We start from the raw sequence: 17,948 nt of genomic DNA on the forward strand, positions 1-17,948 counted from the left end.
CAAAATCAAGTAGCAAAAGGCCTCTTTTACAAGATTGCAGCAAAGCTGTCACTTTGGGATTTTACAGTGTTTAAAGGTGCCCAAAACTCTAAAGTCAGGTTCACATGCTGTAAATATAATAAAGATGAGTTAAGAAGTTTATTCTTCTTTATGTCTTGACCCAAATCATATCCATCATTGAATGTTAGGCAGATATTAAAAAAAAAATTTTTTTTTTTAGACAGACTTTTGCTCATTGCCCAGGCTAGATAGAGTACAATGGCGTGATCTCGGTTCACTGCAACCTCCACCTCCCAGGTTCAAGCAATTTTCCTGTCTCATCTTCCCGAGTAGCTGGGATTACAGGTGTCCACCACCATACTCAGCTAAGTTTTTGTATTTTAGTAGAGATCGGGTTTCACCATGCTGGTCGGGTTAGTCTTGAACTCCTGACCTCAGGCGATCCACCCACCTCGGCCTCCCAAAGTGCTGGGATTACAGGCATGAGCCACCACACACAGCTTATTTAAAAATTCTTGATTAGCTAGTCTTTTTTTTTTTTTTTTAAACAAAGTTGGGGTGAACAAAGAGCACAGCCAGGATGAGCTCTCACAAGGCCACAGCACAAGGCTCCATGATACCTCCTGGGATAGCTACCCAGTTGCAGATATTGCATGGTCAGATTGCCTCAGACATGAGCTAGCTTTGCAAATCCAAACATAAAAACAAAATTCACAGCGGTCATGACTTCTAAATTTTTTTTAAGACATCAGCTATTTCTTACATAACCTTGAGCTAACTTCTATACCAAGTAACCAGAAAATAAAACAGCCTCTAAATGCTGAAATTTTCTTTTCCACGTTTATAAAATGTTTATTTCTTTTATCTAGATGAGCCGAGTCAGTTATTATTATTATTATTTCAGACTGAGTCTCGTTTTTGTTGGCCTGGCCTGGAGTAAAATGGTGCAATCTCAGCTCACTGCAATCTCTGTCTCTCGGGTTCCAGCAATTCTCCTGCCTCAGCCTCCTAAGTAGCTGGTACTACAGGTGCGTACCACCACACCTGGCTAATTTTTGCAGTTTTAGTAGAGACAGGGTTTTGCCATGTTGTCCAGGCTAGTCTCGAACTCCTGACCTCAGGTGATCCACCCACCTCAGCTTCCCAAAGTGCTGGGATTACAGGCGTGAGCCACTGTGCCTGTCTTGAGTCAACTATTATTAAGTGATTCTTTAATGATATTAAAGAAAAGTATTATTGAATAGTTGTCTCTGGGCCCACTCACAAATGGATCCAGTCATGCTCTATCCACAGAGTGTCTTCCAAATACAAAGGCAGCCGTGGCTCTTTGAGCCCTTCTGGTGAACGAGAACCATGCCTATCAATCCTTCCAGCTCCTGGGACAGCCATTCCTGGCTCTGCAACCTCAACCTTTAGAGGCCATCATAATCACCATCCAGGAAACCTGCCATGCCTTGCAGACCCAGTCCCAGCATGTTTCAGGTCCACTGTGTAGAGACCGAATTCTGCAGGGTTGGGGATGCAGACTGGGCTGGAGCCCTTCCAAAGGGGACAGGCTTTCCCTGCAGAGAGACCTGAACACCTTCATGCAGCCAAGCATGGCGGGTAGGAAATGACGGCAGGTAGCATGGGATTCTCTTCCCTTACGAATCATCCTGGCATCCTTCTCTATGAAGGGATCTGTGGCATTTCACCATTATTACAGTGTTTAAATGAGGTAAAGGAAGGGATGGAGTTAGGCAAGAGAAGAAACTCAATGCCTCACAAACCCCAGAGCTTTAGACTACTGCTTTTCCTCTTCCTGGAAAAAATTCCAGAAAATCCTGATATGGAAAAACCATTCTTCGCTTAAAAAAAATTTGGCTACTTATCAAGAGTGGAAAGTGGAAATTTTCCATTTTGGTAGAAGGTGAAAATTATGGTAGATGTGAAACTGAAAAGTGTAAGAAGTATAAGGCCTAGTTCTCTGTTCCTCATCTCTGATCCCAATCTTAAGGATGGAATATTTGTAATTATGAACATGAACTTTTCAAAACATCTTAGAGAATTAGACGTCAATGGGACCTTGGAAGCCCCGAGTCCAATGGTCTCCATGTTTGTGCTATTTTATTTTAACCTTCTTGAGTGTGTCCAATCTGTTACACACTCAAAAGGAATAGAGCCTGGGATTCCCGGATCAGAAGGTCACTACCAGCAGAGATCTGATCTGGGGTGGGTGTCCTGGAAGGGGTCCAAAGTCATAACAGGTCTGGAAATCTGAACTGGCCTAACTGGGTACTTAGAGCAGGAGGGGTAGGAGGGAGCTGGGCTCACGGGTGAAGGCAAGAGCAAGTTACAGACCACAACAGCCGTTGACGACCAAGGGTTGCAGAGGTACTAGCAGCGCTGCCAGTGGGTGAGGAGGGCAGAACCCAAGGGATATAGGATGGACTGGGGTTCACGGGTAGCAATGGAGGCTGGGAGAAGACAGGTGACAACTGGAGGAACTCAGGGTCAGGGATCCAGGCAGAAAGTGAGTTATAAAAACTGAAGAAGGCCGGGCGCGGTGGCTCACGCCTGTAATCCCAGCACTTTGGGGGGCTGAGACGGGTGGATCCCAAGGTCGAGAGATCGAGACCATCCTGGTCAACATGGTGAAACCCTGTCTCTACTAAAAATACAAAAAATTAGCTGGGCATGGTGGTGCGTGCCTGTAATCCCAGCTACTCGGGAGGCTGAGGCAGGAGAATTGCCTGAACCCAGGAGGCGGAGGTTGCGGTGAGCCGAGATCACGCCATTGCACTCCAGCCTGGGTAACAAGAGCGAAACTCCGTCTCAAAAAAAAAAAACTGAAGAAAACATGATGCTTAGGTGAGAGGCAAGAAGTCCCGGGTATGCAGTCCCAGACTAGGCAGCTGGTTCTGCTGGAATACCCTGTGCTCAGTAGGGAGTGACCCTGGAAACCAAAGGAGGTGCCAAGCCTCCAAGAAAGGAGGAGTGGGGAGTAGAGTCCGGGAACCAGGCTTAGTTGGAGAGGAAAGGCAGATCCAGGGTCAGGGATGAGGGCAGCAGGTCGGATGAGGGGACAGCTTTAGTAGGGCAAATCATTGCCCAAGAATCGCTCAAGGGCAGTGGCCTGGACAAAGAACCTCTTGTTCCAGGCGATTTGAGTGCATTTAGTCTGCCCACTCCTAGACAAAACCTTCTGGGTTTAGGAGTCCACAAGTAGGGAGAGAGGGCTGACCTCAGCTAAGGAAGGGAGTGATGACCCTCCTCATCTGGTAGGGGTCTGTGGTATCCCTATCTCAAGGTCAGCCATCCTCTGACCAGGTTCACAGTCCTTCTGGTGAATGTGTATCTCTTAGGAGCACCACTGGGTCAGCTCCAGGGCCAGGGTCCTCAGATGAGAGAATCATAATCCTCTGGCATGGGCATCTCCATCTGCCAGGGGTTGGTCCCAGGCTGGGTGAGAGCTCCAGGCACTGGGGATCCTGATGTCGTCTTATATGGCATTCTGCACCTGTCAGTGCTCAGGGGTCACTGTCAACTGAGAGAGTCTTTCCCAGCACTGCTGTTCCCTCCCCTACTCTCCTCTAGTTTCTAGGGGACGTGCTGGCACTGGAGCTGAACTGAAAGGGAAATGTAAAGAGAAGGGAAAATAGGACAACTCGGTTTTTGCCACTCTGCACATCACTGCCCATCATATTCCACGCCCATGAACAACGCCTTGAAATTCACATCTCATCTTCTCTCTGCCCATATTTGGCTGCCCACACTGTCCCCAAGCTAAACACTTATGAGCCAGAGCCCACACACAACTGGAATGGGGTGACAATGTGGGGAGGCAGTGGGGCAGATGAGGGTGGTTCTGCCCCTGGGTCCAGCATCCAATGTTCATGTCCATATGGTCGAACCCCAAATACAGACACCTACATCATGGCAGGGAGACACAGCCTCTCACCCTGTCTGCAGAAGAATATTTTACTCTTCCAAAGCTGCCTTCAGTGATGAGAAAGGTAATGATGATGTATGTGGCATTGGATACGGAAAGACAGGGAGGGCAAAGAGAGACAGAATAAGAGATCAGATCTCACAGATTTTTCTTCTCCAAATGTTTATGAACAAAGCCCTCAGTGAGTCCGTCAGGTTTTAAATACTAAGAGGCTGCAATGGCTATTTTTAACAGAATGATACTAAATTTGAATTGCAGTTGTAAGGGCAGCAGGATGATTCTACGTGTCTCTGCCGGCTCTAGGACATTTTTTACTGAGAGAGCCATCACCACAGAGAGGGCCAGCGAAATTAGTATTAAATGTTTAATGTTAGAGCTAGCATGTTGGTTTTAGGTTCGACCTAGGAAACAGTCATTTTGACTTGCTTGAGTATAATTTACAATATGTCATGGCCCCTAATATAATCAGCATGCATGGTAGATTCACTCTTATTTAGGATGCAGCCTTATTTTATTACACGAAATGATCACAGAAACATATTGGTTTGGGTCCTACTTTTTACACCAGGGGTGGCTTGATTTAAGATTTGCTGGTGAGGCCTGTGCTTTCTAGACCTCTATGCCCTGTCAGCATCGTGCACGTTTCATTGTAGTTCAAGACTGGCTCCATCTTCTCCTGCAAGGAGGAAGGGGCGTTGGATGGTGGTGGGGCTCGTGGGCAATTGTAGGGGGAGGCCCAACAAAGAAGTCAAAGTGAGAGAGCACCAGAAAGGCCCACAGAGCCAGCAGGGGGGTCGGCCAGTCTTTGTGGAGTGGGTCTACGGCAGGTGTGGTAGGAGTGGTGGGCTTGGCTGAGTTATAGGCAGGTTGTATAAGACCCCAGAAGTCAAGCTGAGGATGCTGGATTTTTTTCTCAAGGAGCTAGAAAAGTACAACTTGGGGTCTGTGTGTTGAAGATCATACACAGCAGTATTAACCCAGAAGGACCAGAGCAGGAAAGATGGGGAGCAGGAAGACCATGTCCAAGGCTACTGCCATCATCTGAACAAAAAGAGGAGAGCCCGGATCAGGAGAAAGGGAAGAGTAGAGGATGGCTATAAAAGACTCCATGGAGTCTTTTATATGGAATGGAACCAACAGGCCTGAGAACAGCGGCCTGAATGACCACCCAACCCTTAGCCCCATAAGCAACGCCACCAGGAATATCTGAGCGTCCTCCTGACATTTGGTCTCTGAATCATGGCATGATGGTTGGGCAGCAAACACAACATGCCCTGTAGTTCATGTTTTTTATTGTGGAAGTAACACATCCACATAAAGAATATTTAGGAAAAACATAGAAAAAAATAGATGCAAAACAAAACCAAAAAACCCCAGCCACACTGCTCATAAAATGAGCACTCCTAACATATTCATATGTTCATTTATTTTGTTGTTGTTGTTGTTTTTGAGACAGGGTCTTGCTCTGTCGCCCAGACTGGAGTGTAGTGGCATGATCTCGGCTCACTGCAACCTCAGCCTCCTGGGGTTCAAGCAATTATCCCATCTTAGCCTCCCAAGTAGCTAGGACTACAGGTACATGCCACCACAACCAGCTAATTTTGGTCTTTTTGGTAGAGACAAGGTTTCACCATGTTGACCTTGAACACAGTGGCTCACACCTATAATTGAGGTCAGGCTGGTCTTGAACTCCTGACCTCAAGTGATCCACCCGCCTTGGCCTCCCAAAGTGCTGGGACTACAGTAATGAGCCACTGCACCTGGCCAGTATGTTTGTTTTTAGTATATTTTCTACCCATTGAGATTTGTTGTTGTTTATTTTTTAACTTGATTGCAAGTACTGTCTACATAATTATGGATTTTGGTTTTCATTTACTTCAAGCATTTTCTAAATTATATGGAAAGCATCTTTATAAACACCATTTTTATTGACTAGATAACATTTTATCAAATGATACACACCATAATTCACTAAACTATTCTCCTCTGGTTGGACGTTTAAGTTATTCCCACTTTTTTATTATTATAAATAATATGATAATGAACATCTCTGTATGTGAGGTAGACTGTATTTATGATTGATTCCTTGGGGCCCGGCACAGTGGCTCACACCTATAATCCCAACACTTTGGGAGGCCCAGGTGGGAGGATTGCTTGAGCCCAGGAGTTCTAGACCAGCCTGGGAAACATGGCAAAACCCCATCCCTACAAAAAATACAAAAATGAGCCAGAAATGGTAGCATGCGCCTGTAGTCCCAGCTACTTGGGAGGCTGAGGTGGGAGGAAGGCTTGGGCCCAGGAAGCGGAGGTTTCACTGAGCCAAGATCACGCCATTGCACTCTAGTCTGGGTGACAAAGCAAGACCCTGTCTCAAAAAAAAAAAAAAGATTCTTTGGGATAGACAAATAGAAATGGAAATTACAGAGTCAAATGACATAAGTGTTTTTAAAGCCCTTGACACATTATTTCAAAATTACTTTCTAGAGAGTTTCAACCAATTTGCACTCTTCCTAGAAAAGAATGAAAAGGCCTCCCATTTTGGCATCTGTTGGTGAACACTGAAATTCTGTTTCCTTTGTGATGAATTTGATAAGTTAGCATCTTAGTATTTCAGTATGCATCTTTGATCACAGGTCTGTTGAGTGCCCATGTGTGTGGCAAACTCTCTCTCCTCTCCTGAAGTCTCCTGTTTGTGGTCCTTGCCTTAAATCTCTTAGTGTCTCAGTTTCCCCATTCCATCCACTATTTGGTATGAGCTATGAGCTACTAATATATAAATTTGAATCCTTTGTCTTAATTTATTTATTTGAGACAGAGTCTCACTCTGTCACCCAGGCTGGAGTGCAGTGGCACAAACATAGCTCACTGCAGCCTTGACCTCTTGCGCTCAAGCCAACCTCCCACCTCATCCTTCTGAGTAGCTGGGACTATAGGCGCATACCACCACACCCAGCTAGATTTTAAATTTTTTGTAGAGATAGGCAGTATGTTGCCGAGGCTGGTTTTGAACTCCTGGGCTCAAGCGATCTTCCCCTCTTGGCCTCCCAAAGTGCTGAGATTATAGGCATAAGCCACCATGTCTGGTCTGTTTCTTTATTGACATCAAAATATTTAAATTTTTCAACAGTTAAGTCTATTGATCAGTCATTCGCTTTAAGATTTCTTCTCTCTTTAAACATAGCCCTCTTTCAGAAGATTGATAAATATTTCACCTAAGTGTATTTTTAATGGACAAATTGCCATTAACTCTGCCTTCTTACTAGAATGTAGGTGACTCCTCCTTAGTTTTCACGGCAGTAAGTGGGATAAGGCAGGACAGGTTGGATGTGGATGGCGGTGCAATCATAGGCTTAATTTTTTTTTAAAGCCCTAGACTGTATGAGGGCTTTTGTATGGAACCATGAAAGAATGGATGCTGGAAGAGGTGCCTGTAGGAAGCCAACAGCCTTTCTTCCCAAACCTTGGCAGCAGTATCACACTCAACCCTGCCTTTGGAAGATCGTATGGGATATACTCCTTAGTCCCAGGCCCCAATTTTCTTGGTCTGTTTGATAATCTAGTCTACCATCATTTTCTTTTTTTTTTGAGATGGTACTCTGGCATTATAGGAGTACACCACCACACCCAGCTAATTTTAAAAGTTTTTTGTAGAGATGGAGTCTTACTATGTTGCTTTGGATATTCTTGAACTTTTGGCCTCAAGTGATCCTCCCACCTTGACCTCCCAAAGTGCTGGGATTACAGACATGAGCCACTCTGCCTGGCCATCATTTTCTAAAAGGACTATGTTTAACTTAACAATATAGCTCCTGACAGTCCCTCTCCCTCCTTTCCAAACCACTTACCCATATCGATGACGACCCACGTCACGGATGAGCCTCTCAGAGAGATAGGCGCCAATACGATCAAGTTTTTCTGGAGCTGAGAGGGCATAGAATGTCAGCTTCTCCATGTTGGTCTTCACCAGACCATCCTGTGGGAGAAAACAATTTGTACTCACTATAGCCACACTATGGCTAGATGAGTTCAAGTCTAGAGAAAATTAATAATTCAATTGAATTGACATTTACAGAGTCCCCTTTATGGATGTGCCAGACCACATGTGAGTTTCAGGGACAGGCATATGATTAAAACATAGTTCCCAGGAACCCATGGTCTAGCTCAAAGTATATGCAAGCTATAAATAAGAATAGTAAGTGGGCCAGGCACTGTGGCTCACACCTATAATCCCAGTACCTTAAGAGGCTAAGGCGGGTGGATCACAAGTTTGAGACCAGCCTGGCCAACATGGTGAAACCCCTGTTAGGACTAAAAATACAAAAATTAGCCAGGCATGGTGGCAGGCGCCTGTAATCCCAGCTACGGGCTGAGGTAGGAGAATTGCTTGAACCCAGGAAGTGGAGGTTGCAGTGAGTCAAGATCACGCCACTGCACTCCAGCCTGGGTGACAGAGCAAGACTCCATCTCAGGGAAAAAAAAATAGTAAATGATACAAATGTTTATATGTGTGTGCATGTATGTGGATATATATACATGAATGTATAAACGTATGTGGGTATGGGTATGTATATACATACCATGTGTGTGTATGTGTAGGAATGAATGGCATAGCATCATTAAAAGCCACCCAAAATTAAAGCATGCTGGATAGTTGGCACCAAGATACATGCAGGACAAAGGCAGCTCTGCAGCTCTTAGGGAACTCTCCAGAGGATGCTGTCATCCAGACAGGCCCTTGGTTCCCAGAGAGCAAGTCAAGTACCTCAGATCCCAACATTTCCCAGACCACAACCCACAAAGCAGCCTGACGGGTGGAGAGGCAGCTTGGAGGCCAGGCCTTCTATGTGGGTGCCCCTAGACACCTGGCAGACACTAGAGGGTGGCAGCCAGGGGGAAAGACCTGGGGTCCTGAACCCAACCCAAGACAGGGGTGTCTTCATACTGACCAGCACAGAGCTATGACCACTCAAAGAGTTAGCAGCTCATGAGGCAATTGCACAGAGAGACACGCAGGAGATGTGACAGCTACAAGCATGCCGAGACTACCTGCCAGCTGCCTTCTGCAGATCCAAACGCCCTCTTCCTTCATGTCCCTAGCGGCCTCTCACCACTGCCCATGGCTGTGGCCCAGGTTCCAGTTTCCCTGAGAAGGCTCAGTGCCCAAGGGCCCTGAGAGGTCCTGCCTTCCCCACCTGGCAGGAGGCTTGGCTTCCAAGCTGCCACTTCACCCGTCAGAGGCCCTACCTAGATGCTGAGAGCCACAATGCCTACCAGAGATGTGACTCACCTCAGGATCCTCAGGGAAGATGTTGTCAACCAGCCTTTTGTACCTGGGGCGCAGGGCACCACAACAACCACACACACCTGGAACGAGAATGGAAAAAGCTGTGAGCAAAGCCTCCTGGGAAGGCCCAGGAGAACCAGGAGCCAGGGCCAGGGCAGCTGGTGAGGAAACAAACCCAGGCTGGAAACAGACAACCCCTCCCTTGGAGGGCCCAGGGCCTTGTCCTCCCAGAGCTGGCATCTATCATTGCCCCCCACCCCCACATTCTAAGACATCTTCCATTTGCCATTCTGGCATCTTCATGTCTTTTGCCTGGGGGTTGGGAACCATGCCATAGGGAAGGCCAGGCCACAGGGAGCATTTTAAGGGGTGAGGCTTCGTTGGGGGGAGCTTACACAAAGGTCAGGTGCTGCACCCGCACACTGCATGGTTACACATACACACACACATGTTTCTGGAACAGGCATATGAAACTGCCTCCTGCAGCCCAAGAATCTAACTGAGTGTCCTGGGAAGATGGATACAGGTTTGGGGGGCAGGTGTGCTGCCCTCTCTACCCCCTCATTTGCTCCTAACTTTATTCCCTGCTCTTCAGTCTCCCTCTACTGTCCTGTCTCCTGGAGCCATTTCCATCATAGAAAGTTATGTGCAACTATGATAAATTAACATCATCATCAATGATTCACATTTAGAGATGCATCTTTAATGTAGTGTGCCAATGGAATTTGAAAGCTGCGGCCTTTTAGAGTTGGGCAGGGCTCTGAGGGCCATCCGGTTTGTGGTTCTCAAATGCTGACGCCCAGCGAGGTTTGCACCAATCTGTAGCAAAATGAAAAATCTAACAACCCTGTGGCATGTTTGTGTAAAGCTAAATTTACTCCATTGAGAAGACTGAAGTGACCTCCTCCTTCATCTTTTGGTGCTGTGAAGTGATGGTGTTAGGAAACCCGTGATAAAACGAACTGACAAAATTAGAAGTTGGTAACTCTAGGTCCACCATAGAAAGTTTTAATTAGTAAAGAAACAATAGCCAGTGCGTTTCTTTAGTCAGCCTCCAAATCCACCCAGCTCCACTCCTCACTGAGGGGTGGGCGCTGAGGAGGAGAAGAGAGGAGGGCATCAGGGAGGGGCCAGGAGAGCCTGGGAAAGTCTGCCTCTCTCCTCCACCCAGTAAGTGCCCCTTCATTCTGTCAATTAAAGATGAATTCTAACTGTACAAGCACTCCACTTGAAATGCAAATGCACCCTAGGAAGATTAGCCTACACATCATTCAGAAAAGAATGAGTTCCTTCAGTGGGAATTACTTTAATCAAAAAGAGGTTTACAGTGGGTGGAGAAAAGCGTTCTTTCGGAGTTTTGTTTGGAATTGGGGTGGGTGGGTGCCCCTTGAGGAGGAAAGAGCAGCAGTTTTGGCTCTGGGGTGACTTGGGTTTGGGGATGTGTATGCCCTTGGAGACGCCATGGGGCACCAGGAGGCGGGCATCCAGGGGCATATAACTTATTTGTGATCCCCTCCACCACCCTCACCTTCCACCAGCTCTTGCAAGGAAGGCACAAGGCAGACCAGTGGGCGGGCTGCACGCCCAGGCTCTCCAGGTTCAGCCTCACTGCCTGACCTCACTCCCATTTTCTCATCCCCTCCCTGCCCCTGCCTGAGAAAAGGCATTAGGGCCCTGGGTGACTGGCATCCAGTGTTGTTTCTTGTGATGGGACAGCACCCTGGGGGCCCAGTTCCCATTTTAGGGCCTGGAAGCCCAGGGTTAAAACCTGCAGCTGCCCAGTCTTCTGCCTGGCATGGCTGCCTAGATGCATCTTTCCAAGGTGCCCAGGTAGCAGCCTCCCTTGTTACAGTCCCTAAGCCAGGAACATTGGCCCTTTGCATCTTAAGGGAGTGAGGAAGTGGAAACATGCAGAAGTTAGGACTAAAAAAGATTGTAGCATCACTTCCTCCCTTGAAACTTTCTGAATGGCCTAGGAGCCAAGGCCTGCGCAGGACAGAGGCTAAGCTCGCAGCTGCTAGAACCCAGGCTTGTCAAGGAGAAAGCGCGGTACCATCCTGGGTACTCACAGTAGAAACTTCCACACGGCACCCCAAGGGGGCTCTGGGGTTGTCAGCGCAGCTAGTGCGCTGGAGAGGGTTCCCTGAGGCATCAGCCCAGGACAGTCCTGGTTTGGGGACACCAACTCAGCCCTTCTCAAATGCAAACCAGATCACCTGCTGCCTCCTGCTATCTTGGATTCCAGAAGGGGAGCTCCTCAGGCCACCCGCCTCTCCATCCTCCCCTCTCTGGCCCACAGGCCCTCCAGGAAAAGTGGTTTCCTGGGTACAGAGGCCTCCAGGAGCCGCCACCATGCAGGGCCCATGGTGGGAACCAGTCCCAGGCAGGGCCCCAGGGCCTTTCTCCACCAGTAAGGAAGAGGTAAGAAGGCCTAAAGAACAAGAGGGGAAGGTGGGGGCTTCCCGACTTACTCCCCAACACTTCCTTCTTGTCTTTCTTTCTAACCTTCAGACCCTCTGAGGGCAGGGGTTAGGGAGGCAGCATGGCCAACAACATTGGCTCTCAGGTCAAATCCTGGCACTGCCACTTCCTAATCTGTGACTTTGAGCAAGTAACAACATTCTCTGTGCATGGGTGCCCTGGGTCCATCTTAGTGGAGGTTTCCAATTGACCACTTGCTCTGCCACAGATGTCCAAAGGCCTAGGAAATGAGAATCACAGAACACCCCTTCAGAATACTGTGGTACTGTGGGTCTGAAACACGTGTCACATCCCCAAGGCAGCTCTGTGCACTTGTAAGTAACAAGAACTTGACCTCAACCTGCATTCCTGTCTGGCCACCCTCCCAAGCCAGCACATGAGCACCAACTCTATAAACCCCAATGCAAAGGTGACACAACATGAACTCACACAACAGAATGGAGTCACAAACAAGAGGCACACTGGAGAGAATCCATGGGACTTGCCATTGGAAGGCCACTAGTGGAGTGGTTGCAGTTTGGTAAGGGAAGAGGAGGTGAACCTTAAGGGATTGACGAGTGCACGAGGAAGCTACAGCAATCGAGGCAGCGTGGTATAATGAAATAATTAACAGGTGGATCAGCTGGACATCCACGTGCAAAAAAAAAAAAAAAAATGAATATAGACGCAGCCCTCACACCCTGCAGAGAAGCTTACTCAGAATGGATCGTCCGCCTGAATGTCAAACACAAAACTATAAAACTTCCTGAGGATAACATAGGAAAAAGCCAAGATGACCTTTGCTTTTGGTGATGACTTCTTAGATACAAAACCAAAGGCACAATCCATGACAGAAAGAACTGATAAACTGGAATTCATGAAGATTAAAAATTCTTGCTTTTTGGCTGAGCATGGTGGCTCAAGCCTGTAATTCCAGCGCTTTGGGAGGCTGAGGTGTTTGGATCACTTGATGTCAGGAGTTCGAAACCAGCCTGGTCAACATGCTGAAACTCCCATCTCTACTAAAAATACAGAGGAGAGCTGGGTGTGGTGGTACATGCCTATAGTCCCAGCTACTTGGGTGGCTGAGGCAGAAGAATCACTTGAACCAAGGAGGTGGATGTTGCAGTGAGCCGAGATCACACCATTGCACTCCAGCCTGGGCGACAGAGCGAGACTCTGTCTCAAGGAAAAAAAAAAAAAAATCCTGCTCTTCAAAAGACACTGTCAAGAAAGTAAAAAGTCATAGATGGGGAAAAAATATTTGTAAAAGATATATCTGATCCAAACTATATGTGTGTATATATAAATCTTTAAAATATAATGAACATCGAGGTGGTTTGGCTGTGTCCCTACCCAAATCTCATCTCGAATTGGAGTTCCCACGATCCTCATGTGTCATGGGAGAGACCTGGAGGGAGGTAATTTAATCCTGGGGACAGTTACCCTCATGCTGTTCTTGTGATAGTGAGTTCTCACAAAGTCTGATAGTTTTATGAGGGGCTTTTCCCCGCTTCACTCTGCACTTCTCGCTGCCGCCATGTGAAAAAGGACATGTTTGCTTCTCCTTCTGCCATAACTGTAAGTTTTCTGAGGCCTCCCCAGCCATGCTGAACTATGAGTCAATCAAAGCTCTTTCCTTTATAAATTACCCAGGCTTAGGTATGTCTTCACTAATGGCATGAGAATGGACTAATACAAACACTTAAAACTAAACAATAAAATAAAATAATCCAATTAAAAATGGGGCCAGGCAGGGTGGCTCATGCCTGTAATCCCAGCACTTTGGGAGGCCGAGGGAAGTGAATCACTTGAGGTCAGGAGTTTGAGACCAGCCTGGCCAACATGGCAAAACCCTGTCTCTACTAAAAACACAAAAATTAGCCAGGTGTGGTAGCACATGCTTGTAATCCCAGCTACTTGGGAGGCTGAGGTAGGAGAATTGCTTGAACTCAGGAAGTGGGGATTGCAGTGACCCAAGATCACCCCACTGCACTCCAGAGCAAGACTCTGTCTCAAAAAAAATAAATAAATAAAAATAAATGAACAAATAAAGGGCCTGAAACCTTAATAGACACTGCACCTGCAGATGGAAAATAAGCATATGAAAAGATGCTCTACATCTTTGGCATCCAAGAAATGCAAATTAAAACAACAATGAGATACCACTCTATACCTATTAGAATGGCCCAGACCCAGAACACTGACAATGGCGCATGCTGGCAGGGAAGTGGAGCAGCGGGAACCCTCATTCATTGCTGGTGGGAATGCAAACTGGTACAGCCACTTTGGAAGACAGTTTGGCAGCTTCTTACAAAATTAAATATACTCTTACCATACGATCCAGCAATCACACCCCTTGGTATTTACCCAAAGGAAATGAAAACTACGTCTACACAAAAATCTGCACGTGGATGTTTACTGCAGCTTTATTTATAATTGCCAAAACTTCAAAGCAACCAAGATGTCCTGCAGTAGGTGAATGGATAAACTGTGGTACATCCAGACAATGGAATATTATCCAGCACTAAAAAGAAATGAGCTATCAAGCCATGAAAAGACATGGAGGAAACTTAAATGTGTATTACTAAAGGAAAGAAGCCAATCTGAAAAAGCTACACACTGTATGCTCTAAAAAACAGAGACTTAAAAAAAAAAAGTACATGGTATAGGAGAGCAGATGCTCTGAAGAGCAGAGCCACAGTCCCCAAACTGTGTTCCATGAAACACTAGCTGTGTGATGCTAACAAGCATTTCCCAGAAAAAGGCTCCATGGACAAATAAATATACGAAGCCAGGCATACCAAATCCTCCTATACCAGATTCATAGCACAAATTAACATATACTGAAAAGTCAGCAGCCACTAGCACCCCCATTTTGGCCAGGTGTGGCGGCTCACGCCTGTAATCCCAGCACTTTGGGAGGCTGAGGCAGCAAATCACTTAAGGTCAGGAGTTTGAGACCAGCCTGGCCAACATGGTGAAACCCTGTCTCTACTAAAAATAAAAAAATTAGCTAGGTGCAGTGGCGCGCACATGTAATCCCAGCTACTCATCCTGGGAGGTGAAGGTTGCAGTGAGCCGAGATGATGCCACTGCACTCCAGCCTGGGCAACAGAGGAAGACTCCCTCTCAATCAATCAATCAATATCATCACTGTGATGAATAATTTTATTATGCTTCTTATCAAGACATTTATTACCCACTTTAAAAACAAGTGGGAAAAGTCTGGGTGCAGTGGCTCATGCCTGTAATCCCAGCACTTTGGGAGGCCAAGGTGGGTGGATCACCACATCAGGAGATTGAGACCATCCTGGCCAACATGGTGAAACCTGTCTCTACTAAAATACAAAAAATTAGCCAGGCATGGTGGCTGGGCAGAAAATTGCTTGAACTCAGGAGGCAGATGTTGCAGTGAGCCAGGGTTGCACCACTGCACTTCAGCCTGGCAACAGAGTGAGACTCTGTCTCAAAAGAAAAAAAAAAAAGTGGGAAAGAGGAAGGAATACAGCACTTTGGAAACAGTTGGAATTTTAGTTTAAAAAATATTGGTGTTTAAGTCCTGCTTCTGTCATTTGACCTTTGAGGTCCAGGCCCAATTCTGTCATTTGACTTTTGAGACTTGATAAGTTTCCTTATCAATATATTAAGAGATTTTCCCTAAGTTACACTTTTATGATAGAAATCCCAGATCATTTGCCATAGAATCTAGAAAGAGAGAAATTACTTTGAGTTCTGATAGTTGGGAAAGGCTTCCCAGAAGAGAGGTGCAAGAAGACGGGGATAGGGTTCACAGCATGAAAAAGTCAGTAGGTGCCTTATTCCTACTGAGCCAGCCACAGCTCTAAAATACTTCGCAAGCACCAACTTTTGTAATCCTTACAATAACCAGTGAAAGGAAAATAAATCTTGGGGGCCCCCCAAATCACTAAGTTAAAGAGAAAAATCAAGCTGGGAACTGCTTAGGGTAAACCTGGCTCCCATTCTATTCAAAGTCACTCCTCTGCCCACTGAGATAAATGTATAGCCCATTGCCTCATTTGAAGAGGCTAATCAGAAATTCAAAAAAAATACAACCATTTCTCTTTTATCTACCTATGGCCTGGAAGCCCTCTCCTCATTTTGAGTTGTCCCGCCTTCACCTCAAGTTGTCCAGCCTTCACCTCAAGTTATCCCACCTTTCCGGAGTGAACCAGTGTACATCTTCCACATACTGATCAATGTCTCATGTCTCCCTAAAATGTAGAAAACCAAGCTGTGCCCTCACCACCTTGGGCACATGTCCTCAGGACCTCCTGAGGCTGTGTCACAGGCCCGACCTCAGCCTGGCAAAATAAACTTTCTAAATTAACGGAGACTGGCTGGGCATGGTGGCTCATGCCTGTAATCCCAACAACACTTTGAGAGGTCAAGGCAGGTGGATGACTTGAGGTCAGGAGTTCGAGACCAGCCCAGCCAACATGATGAAATCCCATCTCTACTAAAAATTAGCCAAGTGTGGTAGCCTGCTCCTGTACTCCCAGCTATTTGAGAGGCAGAGGCACAAGAATCGCTTGAATCTGAGAGGCAGAGGTTGCACTGCTGCATTCCAGCCTAGGCAACAGAGTGAGACTCCTCAAAAAAAAAAAAATTAAAAATAAATTAATTAACTGAGAACTGTCTCATATTTTCGGGGTTCACAAACCATGGCATAGGTACTATTTTTATCCCCATTTTATAGATGAGAAAACTCAGAGATTAAGCGGTTAAGTTACCTGCCTAGAGCCACACAGCTAATAAATGGCAGACTAGAATTTGAACCCCAAAACCTCCCTTTCGGAGGCCATGTTCTGAAATACAAAACCAGGGAAGAGATGGGCCACCAGAGCATGGTGGTTAAGAATTTGGGCTCGCAGGTCAGACATGCTTAGGATGAAATCCTAGCTCTTCCCATTCTTAACCGTCTGGCCCTGTGCAATCCTCCACACTTCCTGGGTAGGTAATAGAAGCTGACAGCAGGAGATTCCCAGTTCTCCTCTCTGAGAGAAGAGCTGAGGGGACTTTGGTCAGGAGTGCCCAGACTCTGGGTTCCAAAGCAGCTTAGGGGTGCTGGGAACGCACAAGGACCCCTAGAAAGCTTCCAACCCAACAGTGGTGAATTCTAAGTAGCCACAAAACCTAGCTAGGAAAGAAACAACTAATAGACATTAAAAAGAAACTGAAAATAGTTCATTGTAGCAAGAGATTAATATGTTTTAATATATTTCTTTAATCTTACCTCTGATGGTATTTATTCTTAATGTTAGTATTCACACATACAAATTGGGGAGTTTAACTCACAACTATATACCTATAAAAGAATCATTTAATTCTGAGCCATTTTATTTCTAAAACAGAAACACTTTCCACCAGGGTCTTCTTTCACTCTCTGGGGATGGTGTCTGGCAGATCCAACCACAGTAGCCGAAGGTAAATTTATGAAGGATTCTCTTCTGTCACTGGCAGCTGCCTTACCTGATATTTTCATACCTATTTTAAGGAAGCGAGGGAAACGTGAGATGGCCAATTCCCTGGTATGTAGCTGCACTGCCACTGAGAAGTCAAATCAGTAGGAATCAACCAAATGTTCACTGACATGGTTTCGGCAGCTTCCTCCATTAAAACCATAAGAATGGTGAGACCTCGCTCGATGGCTCATTCTCCCGTCCAGAATGTTCTTCCCCATGTCCTCTGGGCTCCCACTTTCATGTCCCTAAGGTCTCTGCTCAAATGTCACCTAGCTGGAAAGAGCTTCCCTGACTAGCATTCCACTTTTTCTGTCCTGATTTATTCCTCTCATAGTACTTTTTGCCAATGGACACATTTCATCCATGTCTACACTCCAGCTCCCCACTTTAAGGTAAGCTCCTCAAGTGTGGGGCCTTTGTCCGTTTGTCCCCACTGTGTCCCATGGCTGGAATAGGGTCCAACCCACAGATTTGTTGCACGAAGGGATGACGGTGTGATTGAGTGGAAAAGCCATCATGAATTTGGAGGTCAGTGATTTCAAAGTCAGTAACTCAAAGTTTATGAGGCACTTAGCAAAGGATCTCCAGTGCTTGCAAGACAGTGCTTCCAGGGTAACTTCAGGTGAAAGTTCCTGTTAAAGAATGGTTGGCTCCTGTTCCTGAACTTGGTGCCCAGACCACCTTCTAGGGCTGCCAACACCTGTAGCTCCTGAGGCCCAGCTTACTGGGACCCATCTCCCTCCAGGGCAGACATGCTGGGAGGCAGAAAGCCTGGATCAGCGTTCCT

At 46.4% G+C, this 17,948-nt stretch overlaps 1 protein-coding gene across 3 annotated transcripts in view; it reads right to left on the minus strand.

Annotated features, from left to right (window-relative positions):
- EFR3B (EFR3 homolog B) overlaps positions 1-17,948 on the minus strand; it is a 113,289-nt gene that overhangs the window by 59,132 nt on the left and 36,209 nt on the right. For all 3 annotated transcript variants that reach the window (XM_078349807.1, XM_035273030.3, XM_035273029.3), the window contains exons 2-3: positions 9,219-9,295; positions 7,777-7,904 (exon numbers count right to left, since the gene is read on the minus strand). Coding sequence is in view for 2 of the 3 variants with exons in the window: in XM_035273030.3 (XP_035128921.1) it covers positions 7,777-7,904; positions 9,219-9,295 (205 nt within the window). In the remaining variant the exon portion in view is untranslated. The remainder of the gene's footprint in view (positions 1-7,776; positions 7,905-9,218; positions 9,296-17,948) is intronic.

This window comes from Callithrix jacchus, chromosome 14 (assembly GCF_049354715.1).
Source record: "Callithrix jacchus isolate 240 chromosome 14, calJac240_pri, whole genome shotgun sequence".
NCBI classification, from domain to species: domain Eukaryota; kingdom Metazoa; phylum Chordata; class Mammalia; order Primates; family Cebidae; genus Callithrix; species Callithrix jacchus.